Source organism: Carcharodon carcharias, chromosome 11 (genome assembly GCF_017639515.1).
Source record: "Carcharodon carcharias isolate sCarCar2 chromosome 11, sCarCar2.pri, whole genome shotgun sequence".
Lineage (NCBI taxonomy): Eukaryota > Metazoa > Chordata > Chondrichthyes > Lamniformes > Lamnidae > Carcharodon > Carcharodon carcharias.
In genome coordinates this window covers 44,169,099-44,184,387 of record NC_054477.1, presented here as the reverse complement: position 1 = coordinate 44,184,387, position 15,289 = coordinate 44,169,099, and the positions used below count along the sequence as shown (strand labels likewise).

The 15,289-nt window shown below is 42.9% G+C and overlaps 1 protein-coding gene across 1 annotated transcript in view; it reads left to right on the top strand.

Moving 5' to 3' along the window:
* rxfp2b (relaxin family peptide receptor 2b) overlaps positions 1-9,637 on the top strand; it is a 192,897-nt gene extending 183,260 nt beyond the window's left edge. Inside the window, exon 18 of the mRNA XM_041198672.1 lies at positions 9,390-9,637. Within this exon, the coding sequence (XP_041054606.1) occupies positions 9,390-9,637 (248 nt within the window). The remainder of the gene's footprint in view (positions 1-9,389) is intronic.
* The last annotated feature ends 5,652 nt before the right edge of the window (positions 9,638-15,289 follow it).

Here is a 15,289-nt window from a genome sequence, read left to right as displayed (position 1 = left end):
CAAGCATTGGGAAATGTGTGGCAGCTGCAGTTTAGATGTGGCACCCGGAGTGAGGAAACATTGAGGTAACGGCATGGTGGGCAACTCAGAGGCTGCCTGCCAGTGAGATGGCATGCTTCCTGTGGCTGCATTATTAATGAGGCAGGATTAGGATGATACAGTGTGAAAAACCACCACTGCAGCCGGCGGGTCGTTTTTCCTTCCCGCTACCGCACTTAGTGCAAATCTAGGATAATTTCGCTCTATATTTAATCTGCTGTTCTCTGCACTGCCTCCAGTGCTTGCATGTCTCTTCTTTCTTCGCAATTAAAACTGAACACGGTATTTAAGATGTGGTGTGGTCTGGCCACTATACAGGTTGGTCATGCCTCTGACTTACATTCTCCTGTTATTGGCCACGTAAGTTAATAACTATTGACTTTATCGATTACTGTTCTGCATTCATTAGACCTGTTTAGCATTGAGCCCAGTAAGCCTTATAAATCTCTTTCAGCTTCATCTTTAGCTATTTCAACATAACTGATGGGGTATTGTTCTCCTTTATGTAGCATTGCACACCTGTCTGCACTAAATGTCATTGCTTTTGTATAAGTTCTGATCTGCTCATTGAATTAGACTGCCTGTACTAGTTTGATACCACCTGCAAGTTTGAATACTTTTCATTGAGTTTGAAAATCCAGATCATTTTTGTATATTAGGAATAGTCCATATGTTGATATAGACCATGCAAGGAAGATACTACTCATAGAATGACATGACAGTCATTTTAGGGGGAATATTAAAAATAAGATTCAGGCACTGTACCTCATGTACCATTTAGCCATTAGGATAGTCATATATGACAATTTTTCAGTTATCTGCACAGCAAACAAGTCTGTAGAATTGAAGGGATCAATCCTTCTGCTCTATGTGGTTCATTGTTGATGAAGCCAAGGACTCTTCAGGAAAGATTGTTGTCAAATTTGGCAAGTGCAGGATGGAACCTTTCCATTTTGATATTACCTTGGTCCCCTGTGGCTAACTGGACAGATCCAGAGCCATAAACATTCAGACTGTTGTGATCTTCATCTGTACCAAGAACTGTCTTTGGCCAGATGACAGTGGCTTGAAGTGTTCTTTCAAATTGTTAGACAGGTGATCTATCAGTTATTTGAAGAATTGCAGGTCTGCTAAAAAGTTTCCTTACAAATGCGGTATCTGTGTGCATTTTGGGGAGAGGTAATAGTGAATGAGTGGTTGTTTTCTGCCACGATGCCTCACTCTATTGCCTTTTGCTTTTGCTGCTCCTCTGTTTCTTCCATTATAATAGGGTACACAGGTGTGCTCATAGGATATTTTATACTTGGTACTCAGACTTTCTGACATGTTGGGAGATTCAGGGTCTGAAATGTCTAGTTTGCAGTGGGATTAACATTACCGTAGTAATGTATATAACAGGCCTCATTGAGATGATATTTTTAAAAATTGCTAGCAAGCTCCTAAACTTCTTTTATTTTTTCGCAGTATGTGAATGAAGGCCAGTATTTATTGATCATCCCTAATTGCTCTTGAGAAGATGGTGCTGGGACATCTTCTTGAATTGTTGCAGTTGCAGAGGAAACAGTAGCTTAGTGGTAATGTCACTGGACTAATAATCTAGCGGCCCAGGCTAATATGTTCAAATCCTACCAAAGCAGCTGGTGAAATTTGAATTCAGTTAATAAATCTGGAATATAAAGCTAGTCTCAATAATGGTGACCATAAAACTATCATTGATTGTTGTAAAAATCCATGGGATTCACTAGGGAAGGAAATCCACCATCCTTGCCTGGCCTATATATGATTCCAAACCCACAGCAATGTGGTTTACTCTTAACTGCTCTCTGAAATGACCTAGCAAGGGCAGTTAGGGATGGGCAACAAATGCTGGCCTTGCGAGTGAAGCCCACGTCCCATGAAAGAATAAAGAAAAAAATCCTTATGGTGTAGTAACACCTACAGTGTTGTTTGGAAGAGAGTTCCAGCATTTTGGCCCAGCAACAGTGAAGGAATAGTGATATAGTTCCATGTCAGGATGGTGTGTGGCTTGGAGGGGAACTTCCTGATGGTAGTATTCCCATGCATCTGCTGCCCTTGTCCTCCTGGGCAGTAGAGGTCATGGGTTTGGAAGGTGCTGTTGAATGGGGCCTGCTGAGTTGCTGCAGTGCTCCTTGTATAGGAGACACACTGCTGCCACTATGTGTCGGTGGTGGAGGGATTGAATGTTTAAGATGGTGGTTAGGCTGCCAACTAAGCAAACTGCTTTGCCCTGGAGACAAAGAAACCTAGAAAAACGTTTGTGGATACTTTGATGCTCAAACATCACAAGTACATCAAATCAAGGGGTGGAATCTGTGCCTCTTATATCCAGCTGTAAATCTATATCAGCATATTGGGTGACATTAAAGCAAGAAATCCATGCCAGCTACATCATTCGATGGGGGAGAAGCTGTGGAAGTGTTTTGCTAAGTGGATGGTGTGTGCAGTCACAAAGAGGTAAGGATCTCACATAAGTATATTTTAAGCATAAAAATTGGCTGAAATCAATTGCTTTTAAATTTCCTTTCTAAAAATTGTCACTACACACTCACAGAATATTTATGTCGATAAGCGTGAGGAAATTCCGAGCCTATATTTTCTGACTTATGCAACAGCTTTATTTTTACATACTATAAAGTTTCTGTGTTCTTTTTAAAAGTTTTGGCTTTGTCATTTCTTTGTCCTAATCCTTTCTTCTTAAACATTACAGTCAGTCTTTGCAGAAAAGTAGCAGATGGCACAAACCTGCTTCTCTATCCTGATATGGCTTTGGAAAGATTTCTATGGCCTGAATCTTTCATTCGTCGGGTGCACACGATTGGCGGCCCAGGAGTAGATGGGAAATGGACCACTGGCCTCAATCAGCCCCTGGCCGCGATTTCTTGGCTGGCTAGCCAATTAACAGCCAGCCAGAGTGAAATGCATGTTGAAATGCTCAGCGCTGCCGGGATGGGGGTGGGAAGAGGGCAGGTGACAACATAACCAAGAGTGTGGATGAGTGCTTCAAAAGAGCTCCCAGAACATCTGCCCCAGGGAGCTGCAGACCTCCACAGACTAAAGGACATGTTAAAAATGTTGCAAAATATGTCCAAGCAGCACAATCAAGCACCTGAAAGCATACCTCATAAAAACCAATGCCCAGATATCTCTTTTTATTTTACTTCCCCACAGAGATTTCATCCCACCCTGGATGGAGGTTTGAGTAAAAATAGGAATGCCGCCTGAGAGAATGGCCCGTCCACCAACTGTAAATGTGGACGGGCCATGGAAAATCACTGTTGATTGCATCGTTAATGGGCTTAGTTGCTCACTCGATTGTCGGCGGGCGCGCTTCCAACTGCTGCACCCACCTGCCGAAAGAAATATTGTGCAAGTGTGGGATGACATTGGGACGCTCGCCTGACATCATTTCATGCTATTTCACATCTGTTCGGGTCAGGCACGCGCCCGCCTGCAGGTTGTAAGATTCTGCCCTATGATTATCTAACCAATGTGACTCTTTCATAATGCCACCTTTGTATGATACAGTCCCCATGACTTATAGCAGACATATTGTGCTAAATTGATTTGCCTGTTATATACATTTAATAGTTTATTATAAAGCTATATTGTTTGTTTCCTTATACAGTACTGCAGATGAATAATTTTCACGCTTTGGTTTCTATGTCACTTGATAAAACTGTCCATTAAACGAAGAAGTTTCACCTTTTTTTGATCATGGAAATGTGGCATCAATGGCAAGGCCAACATTTATTTCCAATCCTTAATTGCCCTTTATAAGGTGGTGAGCTGCCTTGCTGAATCTCTGCAGTCCGTGTGGTGAAAGTACTCCCAAAGTCCTTTATGGTAGGGAGTTCAATTGTCATGTTTTGTGGCTCCCAGCAGTTTGAAATATTCATAACTTTAGACACAAATAATGGAGCTTACATTGAGCATATTTTTCCAGATCTTTTCATGTTTTGCGGGATACAATGTTGCTTTGGTATTATGACTTTAGTGTAGTAGTGAGTGAAGTGGCATTCTGGATATACATGTATACATATCCATGACAATATAGTTCCTAAATCATTTTGGAGAATAGAATAACAACATCCATGATTTTGACCCAGCAACAATTAAGTCTTACACAATAATCACTTGTTGCATGCAAAATGGTGCTTTCTATGTGAATAAATGAGGGGAACGGAAGCAGTAAACTCTTGCCATAGAAATATTTAAATTGAGAAGTAACTAAAATACATGTGGTTTTCAAATGACACCTTAGTATGTGAAATTCTTTATTAGAGAATTATTTTTAAAAGTCAAAGACTTGAAAGCTGACCTTGTTCATGCATTTTTGAAGCGCTATGTTCATAATTTCTTCAAATGCCACATGTGTGGTACTGTGGACAAGTAGCCTAAGGTGTTGGATTTAAGCTCCATTCTTTGTGGGGTGTGTGTTTGAGTCTCACTGCTGACAGAATTTGTAATGCAGTTCGCTTTGCCCATTTGGTCAAAAATCTCTCTGAGTTAGATAGTATTTTATCAGCTAAGTGTATCAAGGGATATGATGCAAAAGCAGGGTTGGGATACAAAACAGCCATTATCTAATTGAATAGTATAGCAGGCCCGAGGACCTGAATGACCAACTGCTGTTTCAATGTTTCTTAGAATGTCCCAGCTGCCTTCACAGCCAATTGATGACTTTTGATGTTGGGAAATGCAACGACTAAATTGCACACAGCAAGATCCACAGCTGGCAATGAAATAAATGACCAAGTATCCTGTTTTTGTGATGTTGGTTGAGGTATAAATGTGGCCAAGGCACATCTCTTAATCTCCTCTGAATAGTACCACAGCACACCTAAGTGGCAAGCAGGGCCTTGATTTAACATCTCATCTATAAAATGGTACCTCCAACGCTGTAGGATGACTGCAATAGTAGTCTTTCCCAAATCCAAAGTAGATGATCTCACACTTCCCAAATTGATATCCACCTGCCATGATTTTGTACACTATCTTGATCTATGTCCCTTTATAATTTCCTTTTCCCATCCATATAATTTACTGTGGATGTACAATTATATTCCTCATTTCAAGTTATTAACATATATGGTGTAAAGCTGATATCCCAATACAAGTTCTGGGGAATACCAGTTCAAGTTCAGGGGCTGTCCGGTGTGGAGGTAGGTTGTTTGAAAGACTCGCCTTGATGCTGTTGGACTTAACCCCAGGGTACAGTCATCCCAGAATTGCACTGATTGCGGTAGTGGGCAGGGAAATTAGCACTTATCCCTTTAGCTGCAATGGCAGGGGTTTTTGTGCCATAGCATCCCTGCCCCGCCTCATTAATAATGCATTTCTACGAAACCCACCAGAATGCAGCCTCCGGTTCGCCAGCCACGACGTGATCTTTCCACTTCCTCAATGCAAATGCCATAGCTAAATGGGCACAGAGCGCACACTTCACAATGCTTGCAGCGCAGGAACATTCCACTGAAGAGGTGGCCTCAAAGGCAAAGAAGAGTGATGCCTCACTTGATTGCCTGCTGGACATCATGGAGGCCTCTATCCTCGCTCTTGGTGCAGCAACATGACAATGCCAGTTGGGAGGCACTGGAAGCGGTGGTAAGTGTGAACGCAGCCCAGAAGAAGTCGGTCACCCAGTGCCGAAAGAGGATGAATGATTACATCCATTCCACCAGGGTAAGTCAACCATCTCATCACTCTCAACTCACACACTCACAAGCCCATCAAGCATCCACAAGGATCCCACTCACTCTCTCACACACCCACATACCTCCATCTGGCCCCATCCCCTCTGCTCACCTCATCCTCATTCCATCCATGGCTCCATTAACTACCCACAAAAGCCTGCCATCCTTCTCAACTACCCTGCCATGCATCTTGCTTACACCCTCTGCATTTGTCTTTATGCAGGACAAGATCACACACAATGAAAGGGAGAGGTCCCAGATGGCAGGGGGTGGTGTGACAGACATCAAGGGTCTGAGCGACTTTGAAAACAGAGCCTTCATGCTAGTTGGGGATGATGTTGACCATTCCTGTGGTGACAGCGAGGTCAGCAGCAAGCACCCAAGTGAGGTTCCTGCACCAGATCATCCCTCTGTCAATGCTACTCTGAGTCCACTGTCCTATGTGTTATGCAGCTGCCATGTACTAATAATCTCCACTTTCTCTATAGGCACATTCTGCCACAACCCTTACTCCCCCAGGCAACCTGAACCCCAGCTGCAGCACCAAGAGTACCTCAAATGGGGACACTGAGGAAAGCAGCATAGAAGGCCTGACATAGCACTCACTCACATCCTCCACCTGTGCAGCAACACACACCTCGATGGGACCTAGATGTAGAGCAGGTTCGGGATCACAATCCGGTGATTACAGCACACAATCTGGTCCACAGCAGGCGGAGACAGGGACATCTGACATCGCCGGCTCTTGGAAGACTGCTGAAGGCAAGGAACCTGCTGAGTCCAAGTCAGATGATGAGCCTTTGAACTTGGTCGAGGCCATTTGTCCCCTTCGCCAAGCCAGCACTTGTCCTGTAGCCACTGAGAAGACACACCTGCCTTACCACTGGTCTGGTGGGATCAGATTTTCAATATAGCCCCCCTGAAACCCATGTGGCACTGCTACTGAAACCTGACACTGAATCATGTGAGCGCTGCCCAGGACAAGGTAGGTGAACGATCCTGGGATGGAGGAGCAAAGTGCAGGTCACCATGCACACATTGCTTATGAAACCTTGTGAAACACATCGGCGTGGTTGCATGCCATCGTGGCCTCATGGTCCAGTGTGGGGGGATGATTCCAGCAAGCAGGGATTATAATTAGACGTAAATGAAAAGAAATGATCCTGAAATTTAGGTGTGGAAATTGCGACCTGCCATCGGCAGGAGGAGCGGACAATCGTGAACTGATTTTACAACAACATAAAACAGACTTTTGTGATCTCACAAGATTTTCCACTCCCCACCACCATGATGCCCACCCCAAACAGGAGCACAAAATCCAGGCTCCAGTTATAATAAAAACAAAAAGGTCCTCCAAGGGCCTCACATTCCCTCACACCCATATGCTCCCCATGCCCCATCCATGCATACATGATAAGGCTTGGCTTAGAACCCAGAAGTGCAGTAGCCTGTTGAAATACCTGAGCACCAGGGAAAACACAGCTTGATTGACAGCCCTGCTCTCTGATCTATGCTGTCAATTTCACAATATTTATTTGCACAAAATAAAGAGGTTTCAAGTGCTTTCAATTTTGGCTATTGTTAAAGGGTCTGGACAATTGTCACAGTTATTATACTGTAATAAAAAAGATTTTTTTTGAGAAAGTGGAAAGTTATCGATGAATGACTGTTCTTTTAAGTTTTTTTTAAACACATACTACTGTCCCTATAGGGTTTATTGCTCCTCCTATACAGTGTATTGTGGTTGAATAAGCATGGAAGTGCCAGAACTTGGCATGGGGGCATGAAAGGCCATAGGGGTTATTTGGGGGGGGGCTACCTTGACACAGGGCCATGAAGTGCCATAAGGGGTGGGTGGCAGCATAACTTGGCAATGGGGGGCATGACAAGGACCTTTGAACATACCTTTCAATAGGTTCCCTCATGCAGACTATGGTTCACGACATATCTTAGATGCTGTTAACCATGACTTTTTGAAAAACTGGTCCAACCCCATGAAAATTGCAGAGGACTAGGTCATGCCTACCCTCCCAATGGAACCAGCCAGGTCAGAATTGCAGGGTGCGGGCTCACAACCTGAACCAGCCCACACCATTAAAAGGAACTCCCAAAAATTAGAAACCCTAGGAATGGAGCTGGGAATCCCGGAAACAGGACATCCTAACTCTGTGAAAATCCAGCCCCTTATCTTTGATTCCTATCTCCCAAATGATTACCAACCCAAATCTCAAGGTTATCTCTAATTCCATGCACCCTCATTTTGCTGCTAGTCTGTTGCGCGGAACTTTATCAAATGTCTTCTGGAAGTCCATATAGAAAACATTCATAGAAACTCTCATTTCCACCATACTGGGGGTGATCACTTCAAAAAATTCAATTAGGTCATTCAGAACCTTCACATATCTATGCTGGCTCTCTTCTATCAACTGATATTTGTCCAAGTGCTTAGTCACTTGTCTCTGATAATATACTCCAGTAGCTTCCCCACAATAGATGTTAAACAGATGGGTCTGACATGATTTCTCTCTCCCTCCCTTCTTAAAAAATAAATGGCATTTGAAATTTTCCAGTCCAAAACCACCGCTCCTGAATCCAGAGAGCTTTGGAAAATTTTGACTAATGCACCTGCAATTTCCTTACCTGTTTATTTTAATACCCTGAGGTTACAAAAGGGGCAATATAAATAAAGTTCTTTCTTTAAAAGTCATTAAGCATTACAAAATGCACTGGAGCCACTTGCTGGTATAGAATGGAATTACTAAATATTAATTGGAATCACACCATGAAACTATGTCAACAAACTGATACAATAGCTTTCTGTCCTTGAGTAAAACTCCATTTTTAAAGTAGGATTTCATACATAAGGTGGAATTTTCTGGTCCTGCCGAAAGTCAATGGAATTTTGGCTGAGCCGTTGAATCTTTCACGGCAAGTCCTGCCATGACAGGACTGGAAAATCCCGGCCATAGCCTTTTAATTAACATTTGCTTCGAGCAAAAAATATAAATGTGCCTTTGGATTGGATTTTTAAAGAAATTAGAGGATGATTTACAGCTTTTCTTTGTATCAATATTTGCAATATTTAGATCATTTTCTATATTTTTTTAATTAAAAGCAGTGCCAGCCATGGTTCAGTGAGTAGCACGCTTACCTCTGAGTTAGAAAATTGTGGGTTCAAGCTCCACTCCAGAGACTTAAGCACAAGAATCTAGGCTGACGCTTAGTGAGTACTGCAATGTTGGAGGTGTCGCCTTTTGGATGAGACATTAAACTGAGGCCCAATCTACTCTCTCAAGTAGAAGTAAAATATCTCAAGGTACAATTTCAAGAAGGAAAGGGGATTATCCCTAGTATCCTGGCTAATATTTATTCCTCAATCAGCAGCACAAAAATAGATTATCTGGTTATTATCACATTGTTGTTCATAGGAGCTTGATGAGTGCAGATTGGCTGCTAAAATTCCTGCAACAGTGACTACACTTGAAAAGTACTTAATTGGCTGTAAAGTGCTTTGGAATGCCCCGAGGTAGTGAAAAGTGCTATATAAATGCAACTCTTTCTTTTTTTAGTACTTTAGTCCACCAACATTGATAAAAATAAAAACATACTCTTATTTGTGTTTTCTTGATTTTTCAGGAACAATTACATCGTGGGTAGTTATTTTCATACTCCCAATAAATAGTGCATTGAACCCAATTCTCTACACACTCACAACCAGTTTCTTCAGAGAAAAGATGAAACAATTTCTGTGCAAACATCAAAAAAATAATGGAAAAAACATGTGGACTGAGAGTTCTTCAAGACTGTCGACTTCATCAGTTAAACTTGGATTTTTAAAGAGGATATCTGCTGTAGAAAATATGATGAATTCAAGGCATCGCTGACACTGTAGAACATTCTTAACATCAAGTATGGACGCATCATTTACAAGGAAAGACAGATTACAAGGAAAGGACAAATTAGTTTTTAAGGGGATCACTGAATACAGTAATTGTTGCCTGTATTTTGAGAGTGTGCCTTCATTACGACATTTCAAAACCTGCAGAATTTTAAGATGGCAAGCGTTTTCGCTAGTTATGTAGCAGTTACTACCTGAAAATGGTTTCTTTAAAGTTATAATACAATGTTGGCGATTGATACTATTTTCTTCTCTTTTCTATAGAAACAACAATAATTTTAAATTCAATTTGACTGTGTTTTGTTATTTTGTGAAATTCTTGATAAAATGAATAGTCAGTGAAAAAGAATGGGAAGCCTGTTCTACAGTTATTCAATTATGATATGTTACATCTAGTGTTTCGTTTGTACCCTTTTGAACACCGACAGCTCTGAAGAATTACAGGGTCTCTCAGCTAGCCAATTTTTTTTTAGATTTTTAGTGTAGAAACAAACACTGGTCTTACATAATAAAGCCACCCAAATGTCCGGCATAACTTTCAGTTTGTAATCTTTACCATGCTCTGCCAAAATAAACACTAACTAAACATTTTTAAAATTCTGATCACCCTTCCTTTCTTTTTTTATTATTCTCCAAGCTTTCCCATTCTCTTTTATTTATACTTCATCTTACTATTCTGTGCCTTTTTTATTTCCTAAAAACAACACTCAAAACACCGAGTTAAATAGGTTCTTGATTGGTAAGGGGATCAAAGGTTACGGGGAGAAGGCGGGAGAATGGGGTTGAGAAACTTATCAGCCATGATTGAATGGCGGAGTAGACTCAATGGGCCGAATGGCCTAATTTCTGCTCCTATGTCTTATGGTCTAACACCCATTTATTTAGTTTCCTTTACCTGCTGTGTGTCAGTTTCATAGATAAGAGCCATATGGAAATAAGTAGCATCAGATTGGATGCAAAATATGCCTCATGGTTGTTTTGATAGACAGTTGAGTTTCTGGCATGCTTTATGTTTAAAAGCTTCAAATTAAAATGCACTACCATATCACAAATGATTTCATCTGTTATGTAGCAATCTAATGGTGAAGAATTTTAAAAACCTTGTTGCAAGGATTTCTTGACAAAGGCATCCCACTTAGCAAATGATTTTTGCATTTGCAATATTTCTTTTCAAAGGGATATTGATTCCAATTTTTTTATGGGAGTTCTTTTGGTGTCTGCTTCAAGTCTGGTGGGATGCAGTTGGAACACCCAGAAAAAATATTAGCGACTTGGTTGTTTAGATTGCCTTCATTTTCAGGAGGTTCCTCATGTCCTGTAAGGAGTGGAACCTCCGTACACCACTTACAAGGCAAATGACAGCCAGGGATGGGCGCTCACTGTGGCTGGTTTGCTGCATGTTTAGTTATGTACTGGCCTCCAGAAAGGTACATATGGTCCTACTGGTAGACCCTCCAAAGAAACAGCAGGTAAGATTTTGAAGATCAGCCCACAAGCTCGAGAGGCATTGAAGAACTTGAAGTCCATTGAAAAGGGGATATTGCAGCTTTAATGGTTTAACTTAAACTAGGCACTTGACCAATTCATCTGGAGACACATTACTTGCAACAAACTATGCTTAAACGTTACTGATGTACTCAGTGGAGATCAATAAATGGTTGGCTTTGAGATAATATTCCAGTTGCATAATTACCAGCCGTTATGCAGAAAATATATAATTACACAAATATATTAGGCTGAATGTTGCGGCAAAGCCTGCGATTCCACCACCTGGATTGAAAGTGAAAGCTGTTGCCCCTGGCAGAGGGCAAGCTGAGATTTGGTATTTTGTGGCTGCTGGCCAATTAATTTCCAGGAGGCAGAGGAAGTGTCCAGTAAGGCAGCGATGATGGCTGAGCAGTGAGGCCATACCCATGGAAGTGCTAGCGCCATATTTAGAGCGATCCATCATAAAGAAGCTTGCATGGAGGACCTGAGAAAGAAGGCCTTTCAAGCATAGGCAGTGTGATGATCTCAGGTGGTCTCATGGTTTAGTGTTGCTTCCCTGCAGGTTCTCCCCATGGCTACTCAGGAAAGGTGACAGGTGCTCTTCCCCAAGGACGTGACTGATAGAACGCCTGCCAAACCAAACAAGCCTGGACAGAGATCACAAAGGAAGTGAGCTGCCATGGAGTCATCCCTCAACCTTGGCTGCAAGCACTCCGCCAAGATGACTGCGCAATATATTGCTTTCTTTAGCAGTTTACGCGTGACTACACATGAGGGTAAGCTTGCTGGAAAAGAAATGCCCATTCAGTGATTATCATTGGGGCCAGACAGCAGGATTGCCTGGCGTAGGCAGGTCAACATCTCGGTGAATGGCCCCGGTCTGTCAGAGTTGAATCCTGCACTTGCACTTCTGAGTGGCTGCATGTAGAAGGCATTCCTCTGGCACCATCTTGGCTAATCAGGCAGCAACCAGCATTGGTATTGTGCTTTTTCAGGCAACGAACAATGTTGATTTAAGTGTTGCAGGAGAAGACTGCTCGTAATATGAAGGAAAGGGTGAAGACTGGCAGTGGCAGTTGAATCCTGCACTGGCACTTCTGAGTAGCTGCACGTAGAAGGCATTCCCCTGGCACCATCTTGGCTAATCAGGCAGTAACCAGCATTGGTATTGTGCTTTTTCAGGCAACTAACAATGGTGATTTAAGTGTTGCAGGAGAAGACTGCCCGCAATATGAAGGAATGGGTGAAGACTGGCAGTGGCAACCCATTCCTTGCAATCCTGACACATGGAGGAGGAGGCTTTAAAACTTGGAGGACAGTATGAGCCATTCCATTGCAAATGGTGAGACGGGTGAGATACGGGAGAGTGAGTGGCCGAATGGATGGGCACAAGACAGCCGCTGGTGAACATGAAGCATAGTGCTCATGTGTCTACCAGAGGTCACATGGAGCTCCACATTAAGCACAGTCTGAAGACATGATGGAATATGCATCACCCTCAAATTAATCTTCTGTGTCACACAGGTCAGAGACAACAGCAGACAACTCTAGACACTGGGAGACAGCTGTACACCTCTGAGGAGGAAGAGGGAGCTTCAGAGGGTACACTATCATATCAGTCACCCACACACTCCAGCAGTGCATATACTCTCACATTCATGGGTATCTACTAGTGAGTAAATCTAAGATAACCATTTGGTGAGGACACTGCAGGCATGCCCAAGCAGCTGATTGAGGCTCTGACAGCTGAGGCCACTGGCACTCGGAGAACTCTGTGAGAACCTGGCAATGCTGAGCCTCAGGTTGATGACATGCCTTTTGAGTGGTCAGCAAGGCAGCAGATACTGGAGCTACAGTGTGAGGTGAGAGGACATCTGGCAAAGCTTCAAACGGCTGTGTGCACCCTGACATGGTTGATGGAGCAGTCTATCCAATCCATGAGTCCGTGGGGGCAATCCTCCTATATTTGCACTACATTTGGTAGTGGATAGGAAAAACGATGATTTACCCACTGGCCACAATGGCAGCCTCTTACTCCATATTGTTCCAATCCCACCACATTAATTATGCATTCCTGGGAAACACGCTGTTTCAATGGTAGGCAACCATGCACACACCTCTCTATTCTTCCAGCCCATGACTGCTGCGTAGAAGACATTGCATCGAAAGGCAAGAAGACGGCAGCCCTCAGGTTCAATGATGCATCCATCAAGTGCCTTTTGGATGCTGTGGAGGGCTACTGTGATATTCTCTACCCCTGCTCAGGCTACATGATGGGTAGCAACATCACCAATCGGGCTTGGAAGGCAGTGGCAGCTGTGGTCATCGCCAAAGTCCTCCAAAAGAGGACAGCCAGCCAGAAAAAGGATTAATGATCTCATCTGATCCACCACTCTCACTCAACTCACATACTCACAAACCCATCACACATTCATAACTCACACTCACAAGCCCATCGCACATCCAAAGGGATCTCACTCATTGCCAGTTCAAGGGACATCACCATTCAATCTCTCACACACACCTTCATTGTCCTCAACCCGTATGTGGGACCACTCACCACCCACTCATGCCAGGCATACTTATCATCTGGCTTGGCAGGTGTCCTGCTTACACTCTCCATCTCTATTCATGCAAGACAAGCTGGCACACAACAAGAGGAAGAGGTCGCAGAATGATGGAGGAATGTCTAAAATCAAGGTCCTCACAGACTTTGAAAATAGAGCCATCCAGCTGCCGGCAATGATTTGGACCATTACTGTGCTGAATGTGAGGTCAGTGGTGCTCTACCAAGTGAGGAATCCAGCAGTACAACATCCATCAGACAACAAGATAAAAGCCAAAAACTCCGGATGCTGGAAATCCAAAGCAAAAACAAAAATAACTGGAAAAACTCAGCAGGTCTGACAGCATCTGCAGAGAGGAATACAGTTAATGTTTCGAGTCCGAATGACTCTTCATCAGAACTAAGGAAAAATAGAAAAGAGGTGAAATATAAACTGGTTTAAGGTGGGGGTGGGACAAGTAGAGCTGGACAGAGGGCCAGTGATAGGTGGAGATTGCCAAAAATGTCAGACAAAAGGACAAAGAGGTGTTGGCGGTGGTGATATTAGCTAAGAAATATGCTAATGGTGACATTAAGGATAGAAAGCAGGACGAGCAAGGTACAGATAGCCCTAGTGGGGGTGGGGTGGGGGGAAGGGATCGAAATAGACTAAAAGGTAGAGATAAAACAATGGATGGAAATACATTTAAAAATAATGGAAATAGGTGGGAAAAGAAAAATTATATAAAAATTATTGGAAAAGGGGGGGATCGGAAAGGGGGTGGGGATGGAAGAGAGAATTCATGATCTAAAGTTGTTGAACTCAATATTCAGTCCGGAAGGCTGTAAAGTGCCTAGTCGGAACAGTACCTCGTCTTCCGACTAGGCACTTTACAGCTTTCCGGACTGCATACTGAGTTCAACAACTTTAGATCATAAACTCTCTCCTCCATCCCCACCCCCTTTCCGATCCCCTTTTTCCAATAATTTATATATACTTTTCTTTTCCCACCTATTTCCATTATTTTTAAATGTATTTCCATCCATTGTTTTATCTCTACCTTTTAGTCTATTTCGATCCCTTCCCCCCACCCCGCCCTCACTAGGGCTATCTGTACCTTGCTCATCCTGCTTTCTATCCTTAATGTCACCATTAGCACATTTCTTAGCTAGTATCACCACCGTCAACACCTCTTTGTCCTTTTGTCTATGACATCTTTTGGCAATCTCCACCTATCACTGGCCCTGTATCCAGCTCTACCTTTCCAACCCCCCCTTAAACCAGCTTATATTTCACCTCTTTTCTATTTTTTCTTAGTTCTGATGAAGAGTCATTCAGACTCGAAACATTAGCTGTATTCCTCTCCGCAGATGCTGTCAGACCTGCTGAGTTTATCCAGGTATTTTTGTTTGTGTATCCATCAGACAACCATGCTATGAGAGGTGTCCTGTTTCACAGGCCACCACCATGCATAAATTATCTCTCCTTGCTTTCACAGACACATCTGCCATACAGCCGATGGAGTCCACAGACCAGGGCCTCCAATCAAGTCCCAAAGAAATGTCGGAAGAGAAATCTGAAGGCACCTTCACTGAAGACCTATC